The sequence below is a fragment of the Gadus macrocephalus genome, chromosome 13, assembly GCF_031168955.1.
Source record: "Gadus macrocephalus chromosome 13, ASM3116895v1".
Classification (NCBI taxonomy): Eukaryota; Metazoa; Chordata; class Actinopteri; order Gadiformes; family Gadidae; genus Gadus; species Gadus macrocephalus.
In genome coordinates, this window is record NC_082394.1 from 6,271,078 (window position 1) to 6,297,978 (window position 26,901).

At 46.3% G+C, this 26,901-nt stretch overlaps 3 protein-coding genes across 11 annotated transcripts in view; 2 read left to right on the top strand and 1 right to left on the bottom strand.

The window, feature by feature from the left end:
* Positions 1-1,855: 1,855 nt before the first annotated feature.
* Positions 1,856-6,522, top strand: irf6 (interferon regulatory factor 6). Of its 2 annotated transcripts, XM_060069470.1 has the most exons (9): positions 1,881-2,116; positions 2,254-2,338; positions 2,545-2,725; positions 3,032-3,227; positions 3,359-3,454; positions 3,609-3,878; positions 4,053-4,445; positions 4,687-4,805; positions 5,436-6,522. In XM_060069470.1, the coding sequence occupies exons 3-9, from the start codon at positions 2,552-2,554 to the stop codon at positions 5,664-5,666; spliced, it is 1,479 nt and encodes a 492-aa protein (XP_059925453.1). In that variant the 5' UTR covers positions 1,881-2,116; positions 2,254-2,338; positions 2,545-2,551; the 3' UTR covers positions 5,667-6,522. The 2 variants fall into 2 exon arrangements, with proteins under 2 accessions (XP_059925452.1, XP_059925453.1); XM_060069469.1 differs by lacking the exon at positions 2,254-2,338 and having other exon boundaries at positions 1,856-2,116.
* Positions 6,523-7,736: 1,214 nt separating this feature from the next.
* On the top strand, positions 7,737-14,861 carry eps8l3a (EPS8-like 3a). The gene is made up of 20 exons (XM_060069931.1): positions 7,737-7,888; positions 8,515-8,618; positions 8,711-8,781; positions 8,865-8,929; positions 9,043-9,201; positions 9,355-9,498; positions 9,601-9,659; positions 9,799-9,917; positions 10,264-10,412; positions 10,603-10,723; positions 10,830-10,903; positions 11,053-11,127; positions 11,283-11,428; positions 11,585-11,795; positions 12,136-12,165; positions 12,197-12,364; positions 13,034-13,159; positions 13,398-13,480; positions 13,723-13,855; positions 13,943-14,861. The coding sequence occupies exons 2-20, from the start codon at positions 8,554-8,556 to the stop codon at positions 13,976-13,978; spliced, it is 2,034 nt and encodes a 677-aa protein (XP_059925914.1). The 5' UTR covers positions 7,737-7,888; positions 8,515-8,553; the 3' UTR covers positions 13,979-14,861.
* A 1,202-nt stretch (positions 14,862-16,063) lies between these two features.
* Positions 16,064-26,901, bottom strand: part of LOC132471197 (AMP deaminase 2-like) — a 32,795-nt gene continuing 21,957 nt past the window's right edge. For all 8 annotated transcript variants that reach the window (XM_060070312.1, XM_060070313.1, XM_060070316.1 and 5 more), the window contains 10 exons: positions 26,366-26,495; positions 25,370-25,564; positions 24,783-24,914; positions 23,710-23,873; positions 23,231-23,357; positions 22,745-22,908; positions 22,227-22,347; positions 21,268-21,441; positions 20,659-20,769; positions 16,064-19,802 (listed from right to left, as the gene is read on the bottom strand). In XM_060070312.1, the coding sequence (XP_059926295.1) occupies positions 19,584-19,802; positions 20,659-20,769; positions 21,268-21,441; positions 22,227-22,347; positions 22,745-22,908; positions 23,231-23,357; positions 23,710-23,873; positions 24,783-24,914; positions 25,370-25,564; positions 26,366-26,495 (1,537 nt within the window). In that variant the 3' untranslated portion in view covers positions 16,064-19,583. The remainder of the gene's footprint in view (positions 19,803-20,658; positions 20,770-21,267; positions 21,442-22,226; positions 22,348-22,744; positions 22,909-23,230; positions 23,358-23,709; positions 23,874-24,782; positions 24,915-25,369; positions 25,565-26,365; positions 26,496-26,901) is intronic.

Consider the following 26,901-nt stretch of genomic DNA (forward strand, 5'->3'; position numbering starts at 1 on the left):
ACCATTGACTTCAAGCTCTATTCTGGTCCTGATGCCGTCTTGGATCCTAAGTCCAAGACGGCATCAGGGAAGGGGCTCTCTTTTGATGTTGTTGCGGGACTGATTGATAAAGGGAACCTGGGGTCTGGGTATATTGTCTACACACAGACAACTTTTACACCAGTCCCCTCCTCTACCGACACCTGAGCCAGCAGGGATTCGGAGCTTGTGGGACATACAGGTAATGTGCAATCTGCTCCTAGCAATGTGTATCCTATATATGATGGATCAAGTGCAGAGAATGCATTTTGTTTCAATGTATGCAATTACAATACAGTAATCCTCTTCTTCTTATACAGGCAAGGGCGAGTTGGTGTCCCAACAATGCAAGAAAATGCCCTCACAAAGAAATCTCCACGAGGCAGTATCCGGTGGATCAGGGACAGGGATCTTCTGTTCATGAAGTGGATGGACACAAGAGAAGTCTTCCTGTGCTCCACTATCCACCCAGTTTACAGCGGGGACACAGTGCAGCGGTGGAAGAAGACAGGGGATGGGCCACCACTGTTTTCCAGCATCTGGTAGACATTGCTGTGACCAACTCCTTCATCATACACAAGGAGTGTGCCAGCCTGCAGCAGGAGAGACCAATGACCCGTCAACGCTTCTAGGAGGAGCTTTCTGCACATCTCCTTGGAGCTGACCTGAGAAATGGCCCTCAGAAGACGAGTTATAAACATCTGCCTGTTCCTACAACCAGCGAACAGACAAAAGCTCAGAGAGCCAGCTTGGGGCGACGGCGCTGCAAACTCTGCCAGAGGAGCACTGCCTAGCAGTGTGAGGACTGTAATGTGGGCCTGTGTCTGCAGCCAGACAGGAACTCACTGGCAGTACCATCAAGGCCTCTAAATTAAAATAGTGGAGAATAAGCCAAAAAACGCCTGTACATAGTTCCCATAATATGGCCTGTTTTTGTAAAGACCAAGAATAAAATGTTTTATTGTACTCTTCAAACTTTCAAATGAACTTGCAAAATCTGTTATTCATGTTTAATTGCAGTGTTTTTCTTCACTAAAACTCTAAAATTGAAATCCGTTTTTGTATTTTTCTTCATTTTAAAATGTTATACCACTCTTATAACATGCAGTAGATTGTTAATAACTTCCAGGTATTGAAAGTTCCAGGTATTCTGAAATAATGTGGAAGGCAATTACTCACAGGACCTTTTCTGACCTTTTTATAGTCAAAATAAGCAAAAAAATCCAGGCGGACATTTTGAGGGCTAGGCGTTAAAGGGTTGAAAATAAAAGCATATATTAAAATATGCAAATATTAAATTCCCTTTTTTGGAAACGATAAAAGTACGGATATAATAAATACCTACGACGTTTTACATACCAATTGGGTATCACACCTCCATAGAGTCATTGGATGGGGACCCCTTTGGAAAACCATCAATATTTAAAGTTAGGATTATGTCCTTATTATCATAACAAGATAACGTATAGGTCCCATTGTTAGCTCGAAACTAGTAGACCTGCACTGGGCAGATGAGCACACAGCTGGCGACGACTGCCGCACGACGCCAGCCAGCAGTTTCAGGGCGTGTCTTCTAAGTTGTGTCTGAGGTCTATTTATACACGAGGATGATCATCGTCACCCAACGCAACTATTTTCACACGTGCTTTATCTGTAGATCAGTAGGACAAAAGATGCATACCGCCTATGCATGTTCAAAATAGGATAAGCATACAACAATGGTCCACTTGGATTCAGTGAAATTGAGTTGTAAAGTACGACATGCAGGACATAGTCATATAATAAGTCGAATCAAAGGATTTATATTCGCCTGGTGTGGTGGAAAAGGTGAGGGGATAGGGTGTGACGTCACATGCCTACCTGAGTTTCGGTGAGCAAGAGGGCGGGGCCAACGATCAGAAAAACACCAACTCGCAAGGTGTCATATTTTCTTTAAAGTCACTATTAACCACCACCGACCTCGTTGATTTGATCCTTTCCCCCCTTCCTGGAGACAAAATTCTGACTGTAGAACGGATCGATAGTGGACGCTAACCTTCGGATTCCCGCTGCTTTTTGGGCACTAAAGGAGCCCTTTCGACTTCCTGCTTCCAGACAGGTATGTTTCTGTATCGACTGTGACGTGACTTTTTGTTTCCCTGGTTGTTCTTTATCACCTATACGTAGTCTAATGTCGCTTTTCAAATAATCATGTGTGAGGATCGCTTGGACTCTTTGTAATTCGCCCGACCGCAGTTTAGCATCCGATCTGAAGGCAATAAGCCATCCCCTTAAACAACGACAAGGCTCGGCGTTGACCCACAACACAGCTGCACTCATTGTAAGGACTACTGACAAACAGACGCTCGTTTGTTTTGGTCTACGTACGTACAGGTGGTTTAGCCCTCTACCACAGGTTTTCCTCTAGCTTTTTGTAATTTTTAAGAAGAAAATGGGACTCGGACTATTGAACAGTTATGTATTAAACACATCTATGTGTGAACATAGGAAAGACTTTGAATAAATAGGCCTCGCTGTGTTTCCCAGTGGCAGAATGTCGGTCACTCCGCGACGCGTCCGCCTAAAGCCATGGTTGGTAGCCCAGGTGGACACCGGTCTCTACCCGGGGCTGATGTGGATCGACCGGGACGCCATGCGATTCAGGATCCCGTGGAAGCATGCTACAAGACACACGCCTCAGCATGAAGAGGAGAACACCATTTTTAAGGTGAAGATGACAAATGTCCTGATCTCTTCCTTGTTGCACCTATTTGCGATGGCCCACAACATAGCGCACTTTATCTGTGATAAGGATTTCAAAAATGTTTTTTATCTAAAATGGTTTAATTCAAAAAATGAATACTAAGTGTGTATTGTTTCTCTTTAGCAACATGCTTTGATTTATGTTGTGCTTTCTAGTGTATATCTAAAAAGTAGGTTACTTTCTTTGAAATCCACAAATGGAGTGTCCTGAATCAGTAAAAAATTATCTAAAGGACACAAAGTTATTTTTAATTTCCCATCTACCCTGCAGGCATGGGCAGTGGAGACCGGGAAATTCCAGGAGGGAGTTGATGAACCTGATCCTGCAAAGTGGAAAGCTCAGCTCCGATGTGCCCTCAACAAAAGCCGGGAATTCAACCTCTTCTACGATGGCACCAAGGAGATCCCCATGAACCCCCTGAAGATATATGACGTGTGTGACATCCCCCCGCCTCCCAGCACCACAGGTAAATGGCCCCCAATTAATTGTAGTGAACTATTCTACAGAGAATAGCCCATGTCTTTTTTTTTTTAATAAAGATCTTCAAAGGGACACAGTTGGCTTGACCTCGCCCGCTTTTTGAACCCCCATCCCCAGGATCGTCAGATGCCGGTTCTTGGACTCCGTACGAAGACGAGGGCGGGGACGATGACGTTCCGGACACTCCTGAGTCCCTCCCTCCGTACCCCATAGGTCAGCCGTCCCTCTAAACACCCCCCCTCGTTCTTCTACGCTCATCCCTTGTAGCACAGTACCCCCTGGGGAGAAGAACCACTCACGGCTGATCCATGTTTGACACTGGTTTTGTCACCAGTAATATTGACTCTTCGTTGCTTCCGTCATGCAGGCACCAGTCCCTCCCCTCACATCATGTGGTCTCCGTCCGGCTCGGAGTCGTCCAACCAGCCCCAGAGCTGCCCTCCTTCGGTGGAGGGCTGGATGCCCAAGGAGGAGCCCTCCCACGTGTGGCCCAAGGAGGAGCCCGTGGACGTGGAGATGCAGCCCATCCCCCTGCTGGAGTTGACCCCCGCCCCGCCCCAGAACCCCGTCATGCTGCCGCACTCCATGCCCGACGCCATGTTCGCCTCCCCGGAGATGTGGATCAGCTCGCTGCCAAGTGAGTGTCTCGATCTCTTCTCGGCACTAACACTGATGAAGTGGAATTCTGGGTAAGCGCACAAAAGTGTTCCTCCCGCTTTCCTAGGCAAGCGGATGTGGACTCGAATCATCCATGGCTGTTTTCACCCATTTCCTCTTTTTGTCGTCCCCTTTTGGTTTGCGTGTCGCTCAGTGACGGACCTGGAGGTGCAGTTCCTGTACCGCGGGAAGGAGGTCAGCCCCCTGCTGATGGTGAGCAACCCCCAGGGGTGCCGGCTGTTCTACGGGGACCTGGGCCCCATGGTGAACCAGGAGGAGCTGTTTGGCCCTGTGAGCTTGGAGCAGCTGCGCTTCCCCACCACGGAGCACATCACCAACGACAAGCAGCGCGTCTTCACCAACCGCCTGCTCGACGTCATGGACCGCGGGCTGATCCTGGAGGTCAGCGGCCACGACATCTACGCCGTGCGACTCTGCCAGTGCAAGGTGTACTGGTCGGGGCCCTGCGCCCCCAACCCCAACGCCCCTAACCTCATAGAGCGCCAGCGGAAGGTGAAGCTGTTCTGCCTGGAGTCTTTTCTCAGTGGTGAGTTCAAGGCCAATGGGACATTTAGATTTTCTTTTTATTTATTATTTTTTACATAGTTCAACTGAAAATGTTTTTAAAATGCTTTTTAATCTTCACACCACACATGTATAATTATCTTGAATAAACTCGTAATTCTGTGTTAGTATAGTACTTTATGTATGTATTTGTAATCGGGACGCATTGAAGTTCTGTCGAGGCAAAGTCTCACAGCTGATTGTGTTTGTTGTGCGATGTGAAGGTGTCATAGCGCACCAGCGTGGCCAGACATCCATCCCCCCCGACTTTGACATCAACCTGTGCTTTGGAGAGGAGTGGCCCGACGGCAGGCCCAAAGAGCGTAAACTCATCATGGTTCAGGTGAGACTACTGCATATGGATCTCACCCTATTGTTGGTTGTAGTTCCATGATCAGCTCAGGGCGGCATAAACCCAGATTAATCTGAATAGTGTCTGAGATTAATGGATGGCAGCTGAACCATCCCCATATGTAAATAAATATGTAAATAACTGTGTACAACTATCCCGTGTTTCATTTCAAAACGCCTGAAATGGGCAGCATTGTTTGTGGGTAGGGTAACTATTCCTGTAGCCCTCCTGTATGCATCCCCACCTGCTCCTTATTTACGCTTTTTTTAAACATATTTAATAAAACGGTTGGCCTGGTCTACCAGCTTTAGCACAGTATTTTAGTTTTTAAAATATGGATATAATATTACTTACTCTTTGTGTTTCATGTGAGTGGCAAATGTGTCCTGGAATGTGTACTGAAATGCTTTTTTAGAGGCTCAATGTGGTCATTATAATCGCTGATATCCTCCTCCATATGGTTTTATATGCGAGTGGGTCTTTCCACGTCTTGGGGTGCATCAACATTTGGTTCTATCTGACTGGATGTTATCTCTGATCACCTCACCCAAGATGAATCCCAATGCCAAGCTAATAACCCCCTCACACTCCTCCCTCTCCCTCCCTCCCTCTCTCCCTCAGATCATTCCGGTGGTGGCCCGCATGATCAGCGAGATGTTCTCCGGCGACAGCACGCGGTCCTTGGACAGCGGCAGCGTGCGCCTGCAGATCTCCATCCCCGACATCAAGGACAACATAGTGACCCACCTGAAGCAGCTCTACTGCCTGCTCCTCAACCACCAGGGCCAGGAGGGCTGGCCCGCGCAGCCGGGCCAGAACCAGCACCTCATCTCGGCCCTGCAGGGCCAGTGAGCCTGCCCCCTCCCAGACACGGGTCCCCGTACCGCAGGGGGGAAACCGGCCCCTAGTAAACAGACATAAGTACTACTTGTATATTTAGAGATATCTGTAATATTTTTAACTTCTTTGAAGAAATTATTTTTTAGCTTCTTTGAAGGAATCCTTCTACTTCTCCTGGAGACGGTAAAACTCGTAGTGTTTTACTCGCTCAAGTAGAGCCGAGCGAGAAACTGTGTGCTGCACAGTGTGTTTGTGTGAGAACTCGCTTCATTGGGACACAGTCTTTCTTCATTCAAGGGAACACTTGTACATTTAACCTAGTTAATGAGTTACAGACTTAACCCTCTGGCATATTTATACAAATGGGTCAGTGGCTTGTGAAGCCGCTCACCACCTACGAAACCTGTGCCTGTTACCTAGGAAACGAGGCAGTGTTCCCTAGTCTTATCTTACCAGCTTTTAATATGTGGCGCGTTTCCTGAAATAAGTGTGCCGAGTTGTAAACGTGAAATGGCAACTAATTATGGGTCTTTGGTTCTGCAGTGACGGTCCGGTCTCATGCCATAGCTGTTTGTCATACATTTCTTCCTCAGGCTAATTGGCCAACTTTCTTTCAACACTGACTTTACTGGAAATACCTGTTCTTACAGTTATACTTTTGCTTGAAATTGGATTTTCTTTGTTGTGCTGCTTATCTTTTTGTATTCGTAAGTCTCTTTTCTTTCAGGCACATGTACTATTTAGCCTATTGGAATTTATACTGTCAATCTCAAACAAATGTCAGGTAAATAAATCGTTTTATAACTGGTAGAATGTCGGCACTTTTAATCTTGTTATTTTGGTTAATAAAAAAAAAAACACAACAAAATGTTTAATGTTTTTATGCAGCCATTCAATTCAACTTTCTCGTCAGTTGGACCTTGTTTCAGTGTGTCTGAAATGGCCGCTGGCTTGGAGACACTGGCCTATATTACCTCTACTGCCGGCCAAGAGACTTCAAAAGAACCGCTTCAAAGCGCTCTATTAACGCTCCAGTTCATGTCTTGACCCTGAAGCAGATGAAACTACAGTAGGCTGGCTGCCACTATCATGGTGAGGATGAGACGCCTAAGAATCTCTGAGCCAGTGGGTGCTCACTCATTTTTGGGTTAATACTGACATGACTGACTAACAGGAGCTGTGGGGCTATGTTTTTTTTTTATCAATCATCAATTTATTTGGTCAGAGCATTAGTTTAAACGGTTCTATTGAATTACAGAACTGCATGGAAATCTTTTATTTTATTTTGGAAGGATTAAATAAGCAATGTATGTACAAACATTACATGCTGTATGTGTGTTTGTACAAACATTGCCTAATCAATCTCACTGCAATTCTGGCTGCCATGGATGAAATATGTCCTCTCCTTGATCTACAAGGACGTGATGTTGGACGGTTCCCTTGGAGACCAGCAGCTGATCAAAGACTTTTGGAACACTCAAGTCATGTATTATACCTCATGTTCCCACCAGGGGGAGGAGGAAAACATAAATGCAATACTGTGTTTTCATTCTGTTTTTGTCTCTTCCATGCCCATATGAGATGATCGAGATACTTACATTTGCTCTGCTATGTCGAAGATTATGTTTACTGTATCATATGTCCCTATCATCATATCATATGTCCCATATGTGATGATCGAGATACTTACATTTGCTCTGCTATGTCGTAAATTATGTTTACTGTTTGCAGTGCAAACCAATGTTTGCACTGCCCGGAGCCGGGTTGCCCTAGCAACTACACATCAGTGATGTGGTAGCTTAAAGGGCAACCAATTTGTCAGTTTAGAATGAGATATCACTAATTTAAATGTGTCACACCTCCTTGAAACCCCCCCCCCCCCTTTTAATTGAAGTATAACAAGTTGAAACATTACATTTTGTTCCCTTTTGACCGAAAGTGCAACGATATCTGAAATTCCAGAAACCTCATGAATCTCCTCAGAGTAGGGGCCACTTCTCTTGGTATGGTAACCTTTGGTCAGAGGAGATAGAGGTATATGGGAGACTATACAACACCTGAAAGAAGAAGGCTGGGCTTGATCGTCCCTCCCGGTTTCCAATGCTTGTCAGAGCAGACTTTGGCCCTCTATATAATACGGGAAGTCTTGGTTGGATGTTGTTCTATGGCCGTCACTCAGACCTTAAACATGAATAAATAAACACAAGAACAACCTCAGAAGACCTATATATAGACTATTTTACACCGGTTTGAAGAGGTAAGATGATTTATTTTGTTTTATTGGGATCCACTGGTCAGGATAATCTACTTTCTTCCTGACCCATTATAAGTAATGACCAGGCTTTACCATGGTGTTAGGGCTACCTAAGGACTATTTTACGGGACTAAATTATGTCTAATGGTATATAAGACATATTTTCAGATATTTTCTTATATCAAATTCTGGTATTGTGTAAAACAAACAAGTCATATCTAAATATTAAGGTACCTCGTGTTGTTATTAACCAGTCTCTGTGACGGGGCAGGGAACTATTTTAATAGGCCCATAAAGATGAGGTTAGCTGACCGATCAATGTGCTATGTTTTCCGGGACACCAATAGCATATAATCAATGACAAATGCCTTGCTGTCTCTAATACTTACAATAAACCTACTATTCACCCTATTACTTACACTAATCTTATAACTAACACTTACCCTATACTAACACTAAACTTATTAGTATCACTAACATTCTACTAACACTAACTCTATAGATATAAATAACCCTAACCCATTCTTTTAGTGGTTTAGTCTTTCTCTCTACGTCTCTCTGAACTCTAAGAACATACAAAATATAAGTTAAACACAAACTCTAGACAACTGTTGTCCATGTATCTAGTGGTTGATATCGCTGAAGATGTCGGGGAGAAGCAGTCCCTTCGGCGACAACACCAACAGCTATGCCGGATCAATTCAATCAGAGTATGTGTTATTAGAGTTCATTCACCCAATCATGAAGTCTTGCATCGTCTGGACCATTGTGTCATTATTCCTCGTGGTTTTATATTTGCCAGTAGATCTGGCAATTCGGATGACGGATCACAAGTATCCAATCTGTCCAGGCCAAGTGCAAGATCCATCTACTGTAAGTCATGACTTGACTCAGTTGCAATTGTATATGCATGTTTTTATATCAAAACAAGTCATAAAACCATAACATATCAACAGCACAAAGGAAGGAGTATGCATCCTCTATAAACAAGATCCTGGACAAGTTTCAGTACAGAGTGGAGGTAAAGTACAAAGCCACCATTGTTTCACACGTACAAACCCAGCCAGAGGCCACCTGGCCAGCCACTCCTCATTCATAAGACTGGGGGGGGGGTAACTCTGTGTCACATCTCAGCACCTGATCACCTGCGAGTTGGACGGCAAGGAGCTGCAAGGCGTGGCGGACTGTGTGGAACGCCTGAATCTCCTGGAAGGCATGGGTCGTGTGTGGGGTCAGAACATGTTCCTGGAGGTCCGAGGGAGCGATCTGCACCTCTGCGACATCGAGACCAGGGTATGGCAAACGTTTTCTACGGTGTTGTGTTTCCGGGGGCCACAGCGGGGTCAAACCGGGGTCGCGCGGCACCTCCGTGTGGGTGTAGACGTTACCCTGGTGTGTGTGTGTGTGTGTGTGTGTGTGTGTGTGTGTGCTCTGTGTGGTCCTCAGGAGGAGCTGGAGTCCCTCCCACTGAACAGCATCGTGGAGCTGCGGGCGGTGATGGACAGCGAGGTGTACCACTCCCTGCTCACCATGTGCGTGATGGTGCGGAGGACCAGCAGTGTCTTCCTGTTCCAGTGTGATGAACTCAAGGTGAGAGGGAGGGACCTTCTGACTCATCCTTATGGATCAGTGGACGCGTCGGCCCGCCACTCGATAACGGTTCATGTTTATGCCTTTTCTGCACTTTTACAGGCTGACTTCATCAAAAAGGACCTATCACGGGCTCTCTTGCGCAGCCAGAAGGAAAATTAGTGAGCTGCTATAGAACATATAACATATATCTCACACATATACGGATCAACAAACACGTACATGAATATATCCTGTAGTTTACTTTCTACTTTTCCCGGATGCCACTGATGAGTTGCTCTGACTCAATGTTCTTTAAAGCAGCGCCCATCCAGTGCCCATGGTCCCTAAACACCCGATAAGGCCCAGCCCGACCCCTCAACCCAGGAACTGGAACCCCCCAGAGGATCCTGTGTCAACGTGGAGTAGCCCAGACTACGGTGGGTTGTGCTGGGGTAGAGTGTGACGTTGTAAACACAGAAAGTTACTACTTGGAATGAGTGTGACGCTAATCTCTGACCTATTGGTGTGTACACACAGAATAAATATAAAACGATCGTAATCTGATTGAAGTGTTGACATGGCGGAGGAAGGATGATCCGCTGAACGAATGATAGTCGAGTCTCCAGGTGTCCTATAAATCACATTTTAACACAGGAATACATCAACTGTGTGACTGCATAATTCTAACGATTGCCAGCTTGCATTTAAATACTACATTGCAAATTGAATCTCAATCCCCATACACAAAAACACTCATGAAACTTGTATGTCCTTATGGTGTAGGAGAAGAAAGCAATGCTGGTACTCCCGTACCGCCCAGAGAGGAATACACCCAAAGGGTTCGAGAGAGGACCCCATCTCCACAGCCCTCCTACACCTCAGAGGAAGAGCTCCCTCAAATCTTGCCATACACAGAGCGGGACAGGAACGTGGTCAGTTGTCTTTTCATATCGTGACCCTAGACTTAAATACCTGCCATGTCTCTTTACATGATTCGTAGTATCGGTTTGATAGAAGCCATCACTATATTACAATGGTCGTCAGTAGTATAGCCTATTGTATTTAAATCATTGTGATGACAACACAGAACGGAAATAAGCCATATGCTCAATCTCTTTACAGGATATCTTGAATCACATCTTTACTGATCTGGAAATCTTCATGGGACAAATCGCTGCATCGGAGGCCAAACATGACAAGAAGAACAAGAAGAAGTGGAAGAAGAAGACGAAGAAGAAAAAAGGTGAGGTTGAATCCCTACAGGAATCGACTAGTTGTGTCCTAGCATTGCACAGTATTGCTTTGAGTCAACAGTTGTCCTAACGATAGATCTATGTCGACATATACAGCCCTTGAGGGCATGCCCCCTGTGGAGGAGTTTTTCACCTGTCTACAGAAGATCAAGTTTGGCTTCAACCTTCTGGTAGGTATTTCTTCCACTGCTTCACCTTGTCTGAGCTTTTACCAAGTGATCCCCTCATGTACCCACAGCCCTTCATATAGGGCTTGTACATCAGAATGCATCTTGGGATGTTTTGTTGCCGATAACGAGAGCTGTTTCGTATATGACAGGCGGAACTGAACGGAAAGATCAGCGATCCCAGCGCCTCTGACTTTGTCCACAACCTCTTCACCACCCTCGCCTTTGTAAGCCTCCACCATGTTTACAATTCGTTTGCATTGGTTTTACAAATCCAGAAAACCACTTCACTCAACCCTTGTGTTAACCACCACTGGAATTCAGTTCAAATGGATCGAAGGATTTTCAAAATAAGAGTCTGGTTGTGTTTTGACCCGACGAGGTGCATGCTCGCTGCCCGCCGGACCTCTCCAGCACGGTGGTGGCCCCCCTGCTGACCCCTGAGTGCTTCCGGCTCCTGAGCGAGGAGGCCAACACTGAGGAGGACGCGCTGTGGCAGTCCCTGGGAGACCCCTGGAACATCCCCAGGTTGGACAGGAGAGCATCCATCCCATAATGTCATACCAGCTGTATACTGTTGCTCTACACCTACAATGCAGAAGAAAAAAAAAATATATATATCATGATATCATTTTGATCAAACACGTTGGATACCAATCTGTTTGTTTTTTTTACATTTTAAAGTACAAAATGGCCGGAAGACGACGACGACATTCCCACTTACACCCTGGCGTTCCTGGACGGCTGGCAGCCCCCCGAGGTGTCGGAGGGGAGTCCTGCAGTCCGGCCTGCGAAGCGCAAGGCCACCCCCCGCCCCGCCCCGGCCCCCGCCGCCCGCCCCGCCCCCGCAGCCAGCCCCGCCCCCAGCCCCGCCCCCCGCCCCGGCCCCAGCCAGGTTAGCCTCTGTACACGCCGTTATTCTGTGCATTGAGTGTACGAATGGACCTAATTACTTCCAATGGTCCTCGAATTAATGTTGGTCTATCCATCCATCTATCTATCTTTGTCAATATATCTCTCTCCTTCTCTCTCTCTCTCTCTCTCTCTCTCTCTCTCTCTCCTCTCTCTCTCTCTCTCTCTCTCTCTCTCCCTCTCTCTCTCCCTCTCTCTCCCCCTCTCTCTCCCCCTCCCCCTCTCTCTCTCTCTCTCTCTCTCTCTCTCTCTCTCTCTCTCTCTCTCTCTCCCCCTCCCTCCCTCCCTCCCTCCCTCTCTCTCTCTCTCTCTCTCTCTCTTAGAAACCGGCTCAGCGGAAGCCACCCCCTCCATCCCAACGGTGAGTAAAGTGAACCTTGACATGAGAGCGTTTTCATGTTGTGTATCTTGTCACGAGTAATGGCCACGTGGGTTGTTTTCGGTTGCAGCCAAGAGGAGCCGGAGCCGGAGCCCAGGCACATGCGTGTCGTGTACGACTTCACCGCAAGAAACGCCAAAGAGCTGAGCATCACCAAGGGAGAGATAGTCAATGTGAGTGTCAAGCCTTATGTCCCTGTCCCCTTGTCCTACACTGTTTCCCCTGTACTTTAACACACTAGTGTCCAAACTCTGTCTCGGGACCCCTAAGTGGCTCACACTGTGGGACCAGGTGGGCGGCGGGAATCGGGTAGTTAGGGAGTAGGGTCGGCTTAACTCAGGAGATAGAGCGGGTTGACTTGTAACCGGAAGGTTTCTAGTTTGGCAAGGCACCTCACCCTAACGGCTCCTGGCGAGGTGACTGTCGCATTGCCTGGTTGACTCCGCCGTCGGTGTGTGAATGAGTGTACGAACTGTTCTAAGTAGCTTTGGGCAAAAGGGTCTGCAAAATGCCCTAAATGTAATTGTAAATGTGAGGACCACAAACAATATTTTGATCTTATGCTGTCTTGTCAGTTTTATCGGATCATTGGTATATGTTGATGACAGGGGGTAGAAGAAAAGAGTCCTGTATTGATGATTAATAGACGTTGACATTTCTATAATTGGATCACTATTTTGGCATTGTAATGACAATCAAAACCAAAAATTGGGTTGGCCCTCCTGGGCCAGAAGTATCTTCACCGATGAGTCACGGCATGACAAAGTCTGGGAACGGATGCCCAGTGTAATACACATGTCCACGAGGCCCTATGTGACATGTATGATCTCCGATGCCCGCAGTTACTAGATTCGTCCAAGAAGTGGTGGAAAGTGAGGAACACGAGTGGCGAGCAAGGGTTCATACCCAACAACGTTCTGGAGCCTCTGGAGACGGAGCCGTCGGAGATTAACCCTGAGATGGACGAGGTGAGCGACCAACTGAGCGTTTGAACCCTCTGTTGTTGGGTTGAAGGGGTGTCTGTGCCATCGTTCTCCATAGGATCCTCCCCTTTCAATTTAGGAGTTTGCAAAATGATGTGTTTATCCCAAACAAAACCATATGCTGGCTACTTGTGCTATTATACTTATTACACAGTATTTTCTACTCTAATGTCATCGGGTATCATATTTCTGTGGTATAATATTGCATTGTGATGTTCCTCAGTTCACTGGTCCCCCTGTTCTAACCAAGAGGTCCAAGCCTAAAGATGTCACTGCATGGCTGGAATACAGAGGCTTTAGTAGAATGTAAGTAAAACCGACCTAATTACCGGTAAGTGGAATGATGATTATTATTATGATTATTAATATTATTTCAGGAGATTACTAAAGACGTAGTATTGGATATGGCTTTCGCCGTATTTGGCATGAGGCAGTGTTATGCTAGGGTGACACAAGGATGTCTCGAATGACCATGACGCAAGTTGAACCCCTAAGTTTCGCCATAGCAACCGTTGAAGCATGCTTGTGTCTGTTTTCGGGGTGCTCAGCACGGTGCGGTGTTTAGGACCGCTAAGTGGCTCCATGCTGTTGGGCATGTCGCGAGAGGAACTGAAGAAGGTCTGTCCCGAGGAGGGAGGCCGGGTCTTCTTCCAGCTGCAGTCAGTCAAGTCTTCTCTCGCGGTAAGTCATGGGTGATATGGGACGCATGGCCTTTTCGGGTCAGCCTGATTCTAATCGTCGGGTTCTCCGTTTGTTTTTACCCTTCAGCTTGAGAGCGAGATGCGAAAGGCATCAATGGGATAGGATATGGAAGATATCCGCTGCAAAACAACTGGAAGACTTTTTAATTTTTCTCGCAGTCATGAGCCATTCGATTGCACAACCTCCAACACACAGCCATTATCAATAGATCAATGAATGATCTAACTTTAGGGCATGTTATATTAAAAAGGTCGACATTCATTAGGGGTTTGAGGCTTTTCTTTTCACCGTCAGATGTGTTTGAACTATTATGTTGCCTTCTCTGGTAGTGAGAAATGTAGCCCTAATTCATGAAAAACTGTAGATATGTAGTAAAATAACAGTTAATAATCCTAAATGAATAATGCAATGTGAAAAGTCTTGTTGAAATCATCTACATTAAAAAAGTGTATCATTCAAAATGTATAATTCTAAGTATCATGTAATATATGCTATACTAAATTGTATATTTTACTATCAGAGTATTGTAATATCCATGGTCTACTACTATAAACTATTTAAATATAATATTGAGCAGAAGTCTATTAATTGTATCTAGGTCAACCATTCACTCTTAAATAAAAGTCCAAGCTTTGGTATTGACAGAGAGAGCTATGTATGATGCAAATATTCATTGACTAAACATGCTTTATTTCATTCCTCGGACATTACACGTCAACCATACCAGAAGCATGTCACTTTATAAAACATTGGCAATTATAGTCAGGCCTTGATGATAAAACACGAAACACATAGGCCTAATACAAATCTAGGCATCGTTTCCTGTCAACAAGAAAAAAACAATAATGTTCGAAAATAAAGATGCGTTATGAAAAATGCTTGATTAACAATTTTTGTGAGCATAACTGTACGTTCACACCAAAAGCTGTAAAAGATGCAAAATCGCAAAATAGCTCAAAACGCAACGCCGTCCAAAATATTTACAGCTCATATCGCTCTTGCGTTTTCTCGCGTATGTTTACTGGGACCCACGCCGACGAGATACATCTACATTCCGATTGGCTGGCGGTCATACAGCCGAAACGCTACTCGCTAATTTGCATAGAGTTGAGCTGTTTTCAACTCTCATTTACAGCTTTACAGCTTTAGCTATCGCTCAAGCGTTTTATCGCTCCAATCGCTTTACAGCTTTTGGTGTGAACGCACAGTAAAGATGCTTGTAGTGAATGTCTTGTGAAATGCATGTTCAAGTGTTCAAATACATGGTACACGTTGTAACTATTTCAAGGGATGCAGAGAAATTAAACTTATTTAAACAGTGCAAGTGTGTGTGTGTGTGTGTGTGTGTGTGTGTGTGTGTGTGTGTGTGCACATGGGCATATGTGAGTGTAAGTGATTATGTAATGATTGAAATAAAATTCTAAAACTTTCATTCTATCGTTATTTTGAAAACCTCTGGTAAATGATTTGTGTAGTGTGCTTTTGATTCAACCCAATGCAGCATTATTGTTGCTTCCTGACAACAGACCAGGGCAGCAATATGGCAACGGTTCTGTGAGGTTGGGCTACAATATGCTACAAACTCTGCTCTCTGCTTGGTACTTTGCTGGACAATACAAAGAAAAACAAAAGCAGGTCAGGAAGTGGTCCCTGCAGGACCCTATCAAGGGACGTGTCTTCTGAAAGGAGATGGTTGAACTTAAATGGCTTGAACCAAGCTATACCTGAGCCGTATTATACAGGTAGTGCCATGTAGCACACTCTATACATTTGAATGATTACGACTAATGTATGCCCTTAACTTTACTCAATAAGCCCTCCTTTAAAGCTGCTTCTAATTTATTATGATCTAGGTCCAATTTCTAAAGAGAATACAAAGGGTAGGCAAGTAATGAGCGAGTTACAGGAAAACCTCATGGTTAGGAGGGAAGATAATGAAATGCTTTCAATTCTGCCCAATTTGAGGTGAAGTGAACATTTGTAGGGACTATATATATGAAAAGTTATGTCATGTGAGTAGAGATCCCCCATGGGCAAAGCTAGCTCGTCTATCTTAAAGTACAAGATATGGCCTTTAAAGCAGAATATTATGTGGTAAATGTGTTATATTGTGTTCATGGCTTAATGTGACTGTCACACAACATACCAGTGTGAATATATATTTTGTTGTTCTGAAAGAGCTACTAAGAAAGAGCTACTAAGAGTGCTTATTATAGTGCACTATCCATCGGTGCATGGACTTAAAAAAAAAACTAGGAGCAGAGACTGATGAAGCAGAAATAAATCGACAAATATATAGGAATTGTAAAAGACTTGTTGAGATATGGGGATCCAATAATTTTGAGAAACAAAATCCTTCTTTAAAGTCCATTAAGGAAATTACTACCTTAATTCAATACAATGGTCTATGACATGTCATGTTTAAAATCGAGACGTTTACATATAATTTATATAAAATGTCTTATCTCTACAGCCTTTAAAAAAATACACTCTCTACAAGGAGTCTGGGGAACAAATTAAACCCCCCAGCCCCATCCCATCCACTAAACACTTTCCCCAACAGAGATGGGGCTCTGTCTGTCATCTTAATGGCTTGTTTGTTATCGTTAACGTCTACACCGCTACAAAAGTGAAAGCAGGACAGCTGCAGCGCTGCTCTTTTAGGCTGCTCTTTTTACTTCCTTTATTATTGAATCCTTCTGTACAGTCACCTTCTCTACACTCCAGTGTCACTCTACTACAGGTCCAATAATTGTATTTAAAAAGGTCAACAGAAACTCGGCGGAACATCAAATGATACGGCACATGATGGGTGAGAGAACAACATGTGAGTGAGCACGTCTTACAAAAATATCACGTCTGGCTGTGGCGTTCCCGTCGATCGGGCGGGAGGCTGGGATAAAACCACGACCCATGCAACATTCTCCACGGTGGCCCGGTACAGCCTGTGCGTTTTCTACTAGAAGAATAGTTATATTTCATCTTTTTTACATCAGTCTTTTCTTAAACAAATATAATCACTACAAACATATCCGGTCACACGTAAGCTGGTTTCCCCAAGAGGTGCTTTTAACACGACAGACCCCTGAACACGCACCTCGTTGAACACACGCACACACCTCGCTGAACACACACATCTCGTTGAACGCACACACCTCCCTGTAACACACACGCCTCCCCGCCCCGGCCACCATGCAGGCATGCACTGTGTGAGTATGAGGAACGGAACACACTGAGCGCAGCAAAAACAAAAACTCTCCTTTCGTCCTTGTTCTTGTCCATGATATATATTTCTCCCGTAAAATATTGTACACCAAGCATGCAGCCAGGAGGGGATTGAGTGGACCTGGCATTCAGAGGACTAAAGAAGATAACACAAGCGCTGTTTGCTTTAAAAAAAAAAAAAAGACAGTACAGAGAGCGAGTGAGAGACAGAAAGAGAGATCGAGGGAGGCAGCGAGAGACAAACACACAAATAGCGATAGACAGGTACAGAGACAGAGACTGTCTGGGCTTTCAGTGGGCGAAAGCTACAAATGAAAAGGCACTGGGAAAGTCCTGGCTGGGGATGTACAGAGGACTGCATGCAGGGGGGGCCCATTCAGACCTTATAGTCAGTCTGTTTGTCTCAGCCCTGGCACAGCTCTGGCGAAGGGGGGCCAGCCAGGGGATGAATGTGACCCAAAAGGTGCCTCTATTGGAGGTAATAATGGCAGGGGATGGTTGAATCTCTCATCCCTACTAAGCCTCCACCTCCCCCCTTTTTAATGCTGCCAAATACATCCTTCAATGTCTCAGTGAGGCTCTGCTGTGACTCTTTGGGTCAGCAGACTCGCTCGCTGAGCGACTACAGACACAGTGTCATGTCCAAATGAACGAACACTCGGTTTAACTAAACGCTCAACATATTGAACTTGAGATTTCTTCGTTTTTTAGTAAGCTGTCATGGAATGTTTGCGGTTCAGCACAGGATGTTGGGCGGACATGTTTTCTGGATTTTGTGCGACTTTTTTCTTTTTAGCATCCCTGCTGCAGTTTCGCCAATGGCGAATCACGGACACACAGCACAGCCTCATGAATGACCGTCACTGGACCAAACTTGATGGGAAAATAAAGCTTAGGAACCTCTACAGTGAGAGTGATCGACCAAGGGAAGACTTTTAAGCCAACAAACCCCCCCGGACCCCCCCCAACATCTAAATTCGTCGACAGGGGCTCTGAAGGGGCTGAGGACGGTGGATGGATGCGTTAAGGCAGCGTATTACGTAACAGAAAAATAAGCAGCTTTCAGGACGGGCTTAGTATGGGGACATAGAGAGAGAGAGAGAGGATTTTGCGTGCATCTCAAGTATATATTCGATGTGTTTCTGTAATTAAATAACCGACACACATACATACAGTACATACATGCCGTTCCATGGAGAGGATACAACTCCTATTGGGTTGTGAGTCAGTGGACTTTTGTTTTTGTGCTGGGATAAGGAGCAGTCATTTTTAAATAAATGTTTCCGAAATAGGAAATAAAAACCTATGCATCTGGGCAAAAGTTGTGTCAGAGTATCAAAGCCCGGTTTCATCCTCAAACACCAGCGACAACATTCCTTGACAATACAAATAACCAATTGAAATGATTGGTTATTTGCATGGCGTAGCTATGTCCGTCACTTTTTGCTAAATCAAGTCAAAGTACCCGCAGTATGCACCACGGTCATGTTGATGAAACTGAAGAACAAGATGTACACTTCTGAGAATTACAGGATGGCCCCTGGCTCCTTACGGCAGCCATTCCTGAATGGCTGCCGTAAATTAAGGAAAACCAAAGAACACATTTTGTGGACTATAATGGTCCCTGGATCTAGAGAGACTTTCTCGTGAGATCATAGCGCTGTTGAAAAACTAAGAAAGAAAGAAAAATAATCCCGGAATAGAATCCCCTGGAGTTGGCCACCCTGACACAGGAACCCGGGACTCGCCCAAATAAGGAGTGACGAAATAGTGAAGAAAGTCATGGTTACGGAGATACAGTAGCGACCTGTGCTGCTAGTCAGCCAACACACCCTGCTCTGGTTATGCATTACATACAAAACGCATGGCGCAACTCCTGTGGATCCCTGGTGCCTTAGCCTCAGCTAGGCTAACGGACTGAAGCTCGCCGCGTCACAGTGACTCATCGAAAAACACAAGAGGAGGAGGGGGGGGGGGGGGGGAGGAGGGGGGGGGGTCACACCAGCGAGGGCCACTTCAGCATGCTGTTGTTTTTTTCTTTTTGACCTCGGGTTGTTTCCACACGGCGGCGGCGGCGGCGGCGGCCAGAGAGGACGCTGAGAGGGAGAGGGGGGAGTAAAGCACTGTGGGGGAGGCGGGGGGGAGTTAGCATGCTGCTGCCTGCGTCCTTGGCTCTCGTTGGCGCCCTATGCTAACCGCTGGGCTGTGCAGTCCCGTGGGGGAGGGAGGATGTAACTCGGGAGGGGGGGGGGGGGTTTCCAGGGATCAGAGGTAGGTTGCGCAGGACGAGCCCGCTGTAGCAGGCTGGGTGTGTCATGTGTGGGGGAGGGGGGGGTGTACGGGGGGTACACACGCAAGATGGCGGCTCGGAGGTGGAGGAGTCGGGGTAGATTCAGTACGGGTTGAACGGGATTATATATATATTAGCTTAGATTCTCCGGCCTCTTTGGGTCGGGGGGGGGGGGGGGGGGGTCGACGCTCCCTAGCTCTGCGCGGGCAGCGGGTTCATGGAGAGCGGTTCGCCTTCCTCCTGGATGGCGTCCAGCTCCTGGTTGCGGACGGCGTGCGTGATGAGGTGCAGCTCCTCGGACAGCGTCTCGCTGCGGTACGCCACGCGGATGTCCGGCACGTTGGTGCGCCGGATGTCGTTGCTCTCCGGGCCCTCCTTGGAGTACTTGGGGCCCAGCCAGTAGCTCTTGGCCTGGGGGATACGGAGGGTCGAGTCAGTACGGAGCCCAACGCCTTCAGATGCACTTTGGTTCAATGGTGGTTCGTTTTTGTACGGGCGTCTTTGGGGCTTTACGGACGGGACAGGGAAGAGAGACAGGGACAGGGAAGAGAGACAGGGACAGGGGAAAGAGACAGGGACAGGGAAGAGAGACAGGGAAGAGAGACAGGGACAGGGGAAAGAGACAGACACAGGGAAGAGAGACAGGGAAGAGAGACAGGGGAGAGTCAGGGGAGAGAGACAGGTGAGAGAGACAGAGACAGGGAAGAGAGACAGGGAAGAGAGACAGGTGAGAGAGACAGAGACAGGGAAGAGAGACAGGTGAGAGAGACAGAGACAGGGAAGAGAGACAGGGAAGAGAGACAGGTGAGAGAGACAGGGACAGGGAAGAGAGACAGGGAAGAGAGACAGGTGAGAGAGACAGAGACAGGGGAGAGAGACAGGTGAGAAAGACAGAGACAGGGAAGAGAGACGGGGAAGAGAAACAGGGAAGAGAGACGGGTAAGAGAGACGGGGAAGGGAGATGTGGAAGAGAGACAGGGGAGAGAGACAGCGGAGACAGACAGAGACAGGGAAGAGAGACAGGGAAGAGAGACAGGTGAGAGAGACAGGGAAGAGAGACAGGGAAGCGGGTCTGAAAAAAGAGAGAATGACCCATAGCATAGGAACAGAGGTGGGAATCGAACCTGGATCGATACAAAGCTGTATGTGGTTAGCGCACTAGCTAACACAAACACTAACACTTACTACACACTACTGGGTTTGATCCCGTGACACCTAACCCCTACCTGCTCCTTCACAACGTGAAGGACGGTGAACAGACGTGTACCTTGTGTGAGAACCCGCTCATCAGGACGCTGTTCCGGGCCAGCTCGCACATGTCGCAGGAGCTCAGCTTCCACACCTGGGCCGCGATGCTGTACTCTTCCATGAGAGGCTCCTGAGGCCAAGCACACACACATGCACACAGACACACAGACACACAGACACACAGACACACACACACACACACACACAGACACACAGACACACAGACACACACACACACACAGAAAGAGACAGACACACAGACACACGCACAGAGACAGAGACACACACAGACACACACACACACACACACACACACACACACACACACACACACAGAAAGAGACAGACACACACACACATACACAAACACACACACAAAGAGAAACACACACACACACACAGACACACACACACACACGCACACAGAAAGAGAGAGACACACACACACACACAAACAAAGAGACAGAGACACACAGAGAAAGAGCCAGAGAAGCACACACACACACACGTACACACACACGTACACACACACACACACACACACAAGGACGAACGTGATTCAAAACAGAACTGAATCCTCAAGGAGGCTCTCGGTGTGTGTGTGTGAGGTGGGGGGGGGCTCACTGACCTTGGTGAAGTGGAACTGCAGGGGGTCATCGGTGGACAGGGAGATCATGAGGCCCCTGGACAGGTACTCGGGCAGCGGGTTGCGGTGGTAGCTGAGGAACAGGCTGTTGTTGCTGAGCGGGGACATGGCGATGCCGATCTGGGCCAGGTAGTACAGGTACTGCAGCACAGGGGCCTGGGGGGGGGGGTGCCGCCACACACACACACACACACACACACACACACACACACACACACACACACACACACACACACACACACACACACACACACACACACACACACACACACACAGAGAGAGAGGAGCTTCTTTAGTTTGGAGAGGAGTTTTGGATTTAAAGTTTCATTTTAGAGTTTTAGAAATGACATGTGTGTGATGTTCACTTAAAATATATACACAGTTTATATTTTTTTTTTTTAAAACAACGATAGATAATGGATGAATTTCTGAAACACACCGATATGTGGAGTGTAATAAACAAATAAACAAAAATATAAAACTATGCATAAAATATGAAACACAAAAGGAGTCTGGACAATGCTCTGCTCCAAACGCAGCAGACACAAGTAAGGTACGTAAGGAATACGTGTCCCCCAGTGGACCAGACCTAGACCGCTTCCCCCCCCCCCCTCCTGCTTATTGTACGTTGTACGTCCTGGCACTTAATCTACGCACTTATTGTATGCCATACTTAGTTATCGTACTTGGTCGTGCAGCGTCTTATCCTAGCCATCTTCGTTGTGGACGGGGAAGGGGTTAACCTAGCGAGGGTCAGTGCTTTGCACTCGGTGCTATGAACATCCTTACTGTACCGACAGCGATATATTTGGCTTCGGATAAAAGCGTCTGCTAAATGCCCTGAAGGTGTAAATGACGTGTAAAGGATGACTCAGGCTGTAGAGAGGCAGTCGTCGTTGATGACCCCCACGCCGCTACCTTCACCACCGCCGCACACTGACCTTCCTGAGCAGCAGGCCGTGGGAGATGTTCTCCGACAACATGAAGCCCGACACCAGGTGATGAATAGGCCCCGCCTCCCCGCAGTGAGGTCGCAGGACAAACGTCTGGAAGCCCCGCCTCCTGCATCCAGCCCATATATGGAACGCGCACACACACAAACAAACACACACACACTAATGAGGGGCAGGGTCCGAGCGAGATTCAATTTATTTGACACATATTCATACAGGATATGCAGTGAAATCTTTGCGTGACACACTCTGTATTTTCTGTGCTTAAAAATAAAATACAATAGAATAAAAATAAAATAAAATAGAATAAAAATAAAATAAAATAGAAGTTTTGTCAGAAATTAAAAATATTATAAATAAACGTAAAATCATAACTGGATAAACAGGGAGATGTACAAAATGTATTGTGCAATATTGCCGTGGTTGAAGTGTCAAAGTGCAGGGGGAGGGACGGGGGGATCGGGGGGGTCTTTAGGGTGAATGAGTGGCGGGTGTGGCGCCCGTACCTGCGCAGGTGGTTGAGCACGGTCATGTTGGCGTAGGTGTAGTAGAGGTAGTAGGAGTAGGGGGGGTTGGTCTCGGCCGTCCAGTGCGCCGGCTGAGGGCTGTCCATGTTGAAGACGTGGTGCTCTGGCTTGGACTCGTCATCCACGCTGTCGAAGCCCACCACCTGGCCACACACACACGCACACGCACACGCACACGCACACACACACACACACACACATAAAATAGTGAGATCTAGTGGTTAAGGGGCATCAACACTTTTTGTTTTCGTTTTAATGTGAACCACGTCAACGCCGATCAACTGTCACACTGTCGAGAAACAATCCAGTTTTCTGAATCTAAATCTTCTTTGCGGCCCCTAAACCAGAACGATATACGACAGCACCGAATGAGGTGCATCCAATCAGGAGGATGCTCCTCATATGACGGTGTGTCATGGGATGTGGGGCTCGGGTTTCCAAGCATGCATCACTGGGTCCACCTACATGCTGCAGGAAGAGGTGGAGCTCTGGGTTGCTGCGAGGGTTGACTGTGACTTCAAACAGAGGCAGGAAGATGTTTTCCAGCATCTCCTGGAAGTTGGCCAGCTGCTTTTTGGTTCGGTACACATCACTGCACAGACACAAACACAGAGTTACGGACATACAAAACAACTGCGGACGTAGGCAAGGGAACAACGGCTTCTAATTGGCGTCAATAAGGATTTTAAACACATGATTTTAAACTTAAAACAACATGCAAGTATTCATATATATTTTTGCCTGTACATCTATATAAAGGAATGTATTTGCATAAAACAGAAACAAGAAAATTGCCGTAAAATAAAAAAATTGCATTTGGAAATGTATGCTGTAGTACTGTGATCAGTACTGCTATTGATTCTTAAATTTTTTTATTTTAATTTAAAAAATTTAATGACAACCACCCAGTTATGAAAGAGGGTACAGAAGTACGCTGCACTCACAAGAGGCGGGGCACCTGGATGAGCCAGCGCACGTTGTCCGAGTACACGCCGTGTTTGACGGCCCACTTGGCCAGCTTGTCCCACTCGTCCCGGGAGCGGCCGTAGATGGACAGCCGCAGCTCAGAGTTCTGGTATTTACTCTCCTCCAGGTCCTCCATCACCTCCTGTAAGACCGCCGGGAATCCTCCATTCATTTGATTTTCCATTATTAATTTTTTTTTATATTTATTATGAGCACTGACATAATTTTAACACACGGCACAAACAAATAGTTTTATTGACCACAAAATGATCTTTCAGTGTTCTTCCCCCCCCCCTCCTTTCTCTTTCCCTCCTACATTCCCTCCCACCTTCCCCTCCTCCCTTTCCTCATGCCCTATTCCAATGTAATGTATGTACATACATACATACATTTATACCTACATACGTATACACTTACATATATACATACTTATACATTTACATACATATAAACTAGAGCTGTCAGTTAAACGCGTTATTAACGGCGTTAACGCAAACCAATTTCAACGGCGTTAAAAAAATGATCGCGCGATTAACGCAAATATTTTATTTACAACTCAAAACAAAGAAGCAGTAGCCTGACTGCTATGTTCAAATAACATTTGTTCAAAGCAGTCGTTTAATTGCACTATAGGCTCTTTTTTTGTATCGTCCTGTTTTGATCAGTATATGCCAATGTTGTTATCAATAAAAAATCATTTGCACAAGACAAGCCGATGCACTTCACCATGTTGATAAGAGAATTAAAATGAGAAGAATTATGGGACAAAAAAATCAAGGGATATTTAGCATAGAAAAAGAATTTGCGATTAATCGCGATTAATCGTGAGTTAACTATGACATTAATGCGATTAATCACGATTAAATATTGTAATCGCTTGACAGCTCTAATATAAACATATCAACTAATACAAAGGAACATTTATTAAAAGAAATAATAAATAATACAAATAGATAATAATACTAATAAAAATAAAGAGGTAATATCCCATTTGTTTCTCATGCGTTGTTTGAGCATCGAAGAATGTCGTCGTTCCCTCTCTTTACCGTACCTTGATGATGTGGGCAAAGTATTTCCCCTCGATGTGGTTGTCAGTCTTGATGAAGATCTCCCTCAGGATGGACTCTCCGATGGGGTTGTATTTAGCATTGAACTTGTCGAAGCGGTGGAACGTGTTTCGGTCCTGAGAGGAGAAATAACATTAAAGACCATGCATTGGGACCGCGGGCTGTGCTGAGAATATCAGTCAATCACTAGAGGGGGAATAGGCTGCCCTAAGAACTGAGGGCTTCATTTACTAATGGTGATCAAGTTAACTAAGGTATTCACTACACATTATCTAATAGGATTTAGTATTGTATTTCAGTTATTGTTAAGTTCTAGTCAAAGTTACTCTGGTTTAATTTAATTTAGTATTTTTAGTTTTTTCATGGCTAACCCACTAATCCTAACCCTATGCTAATGATATATAATAACAACTTCTTCAAATTTGTATCTTAAATGTAACAGATTATTAACAGAATGTTTCATTGTTATGTTATACCTTGTTCTTGTTGTGTACTTCCCCTTGTTTAGCCCCTCCCCCGTGCTCATCACGCTGCTTAGTTTGACTGATGTCTGAGTGACGGCAGGGCTTACGGCGTGCATGTCCAGGGTGTCCACGCTGAGGTCGAAGGCGGTCAGGTTCATGTTCTCGAACACGTCCATGAGGGTCTGTCCGTGGCCGCGCTCCACGTGCACCACCTCCCCGGGGTACTTCTTCATGGCCCGCTTGATGAAGCGCAGCAGGTGCTTCTGGTTCATGCAGGACGAGGCGTGGATGTGCGTGTCCACCTGGTGACGGTGAAGGAGGCCACAGCGTCACAACCAGTGCAGGGAGGACCCCCCGGCCGCGATGGGCAACGTCAAACAGCACGCTATGCCGTGAGGCGACAGAGTCAAGACTACTGCAGTGACCACTTCTGTTTATGAGGGAGAACTTCAAACAGCACGCTATGCAGCGAGGCGACAGCATCAAAACTACTGCAGTGACTACTGTTGGCTATGAGGGAGAACCTCAAACTACTGCAGTGACTACTGTTGGCTAAGAGGGAGAACCTCAAACTACTGCAGTGACTACTGTTGGCTAAGAGGGAGAACCTCAAACTACTGCAGTGACTACTGTTGGCTAAGAGGGAGAACCTCAAACTACTGCAGTGACTACTGTTGGCTAAGAGGGAGAACCTCAAACTACTGCAGTGACTACTGTTGGCTAAGAGGGAGAACCTCAAACTACTGCAGTGACTAGTGCTGGCTATGAGGGAGAACCTCAAACCACTGCAGTGACTAGTGCTGGCTATGAGGGAGAACCTCAAACTACTGCAGTGACTAGTGCTGGCTACGATGCAGAACATCTAACAGCAGGTTATCCTTCCTGTTGATTTTATTGCTGTCGCCTGAATGTGAAAATTCAGTCAGTGAAAGTCTTCATGCAGAAGTGAATGGATCCCAGAATAAGTTGGATGTGACCCATATTTAATGTCTCATATTAATGAGTAAGGTGTTGCAGTAATTGCGGTCTGCGTTGCACTGATTGAGTTGCCCGCAGCATGTGCTGGGAGCCTTAGAACACAGGGTCAGTGCGAGGTCTCTCGCCTTGCGGATGTTGTAGAAGTCTCTGTGAGGGACTTTCTTCTGCGCAGCCAGCTCCTTCATTTCGTTCAGCAGGATGTGCATCTGGAATTTGGAGCTGAGGTACTGTAACCGCCGGTAACAGAAGGACTTCCTGTAAACAAACGAACGCAAGGGAGAACTCATTAGAAAGCAGAGCCCCGGCCAAGAGACAGCAGGCAGAGGAGACAGGCATTAGCTGGACTAGAGACGAAACGCAGAAACGATGAAGGCTTTGGTGTGTGTTCCATGTTGACACAACGCAATGGTCACGCGGTCGCTTCGATGCAGAACATGTTTCGGTTCTGCATCGGGTTTGCGACGGGTTTACATTAGCGGACCGATGACATCCCTTGCTGCTGCGTCGCCCCGATGCGAGGTTGCACATTTGGGAGGCGCACGTCAGGCCCCTGCGGTGGGACGTGATGGGTCCGTAAACCTCCTTGCGTTGCGTCAGCGTGGAACGATGACTAAGCCTTAAGACCACAAGACGACGAGCGCTAGGAGCCCAAACGAGACAA

Excerpts from the sequence above, each read along its gene's own strand:
- irf6 (XM_060069469.1), top strand. The coding sequence starts at position 2,552 with ATGTCGGTCACTCCGCGACGCGTCCGCCTAAAGCCATGGTTGGTAGCC. Across the intron at positions 2,726-3,031 it reads AGGAGAACACCATTTTTAAG|GCATGGGCAGTGGAGACCGG; the intron begins GTGAAGATGACA and ends TCTACCCTGCAG. Across the intron at positions 4,806-5,435 it reads GTAAACTCATCATGGTTCAG|ATCATTCCGGTGGTGGCCCG; the intron begins GTGAGACTACTG and ends TCTCTCCCTCAG.
- eps8l3a (XM_060069931.1), top strand. The coding sequence starts at position 8,554 with ATGTCGGGGAGAAGCAGTCCCTTCGGCGACAACACCAACAGCTATGCC. Across the intron at positions 12,166-12,196 it reads AGCGGAAGCCACCCCCTCCA|GAGAGCGTTTTCATGTTGTG; the intron begins TCCCAACGGTGA and ends GAACCTTGACAT. Across the intron at positions 13,160-13,397 it reads TTAACCCTGAGATGGACGAG|TTCACTGGTCCCCCTGTTCT; the intron begins GTGAGCGACCAA and ends GATGTTCCTCAG.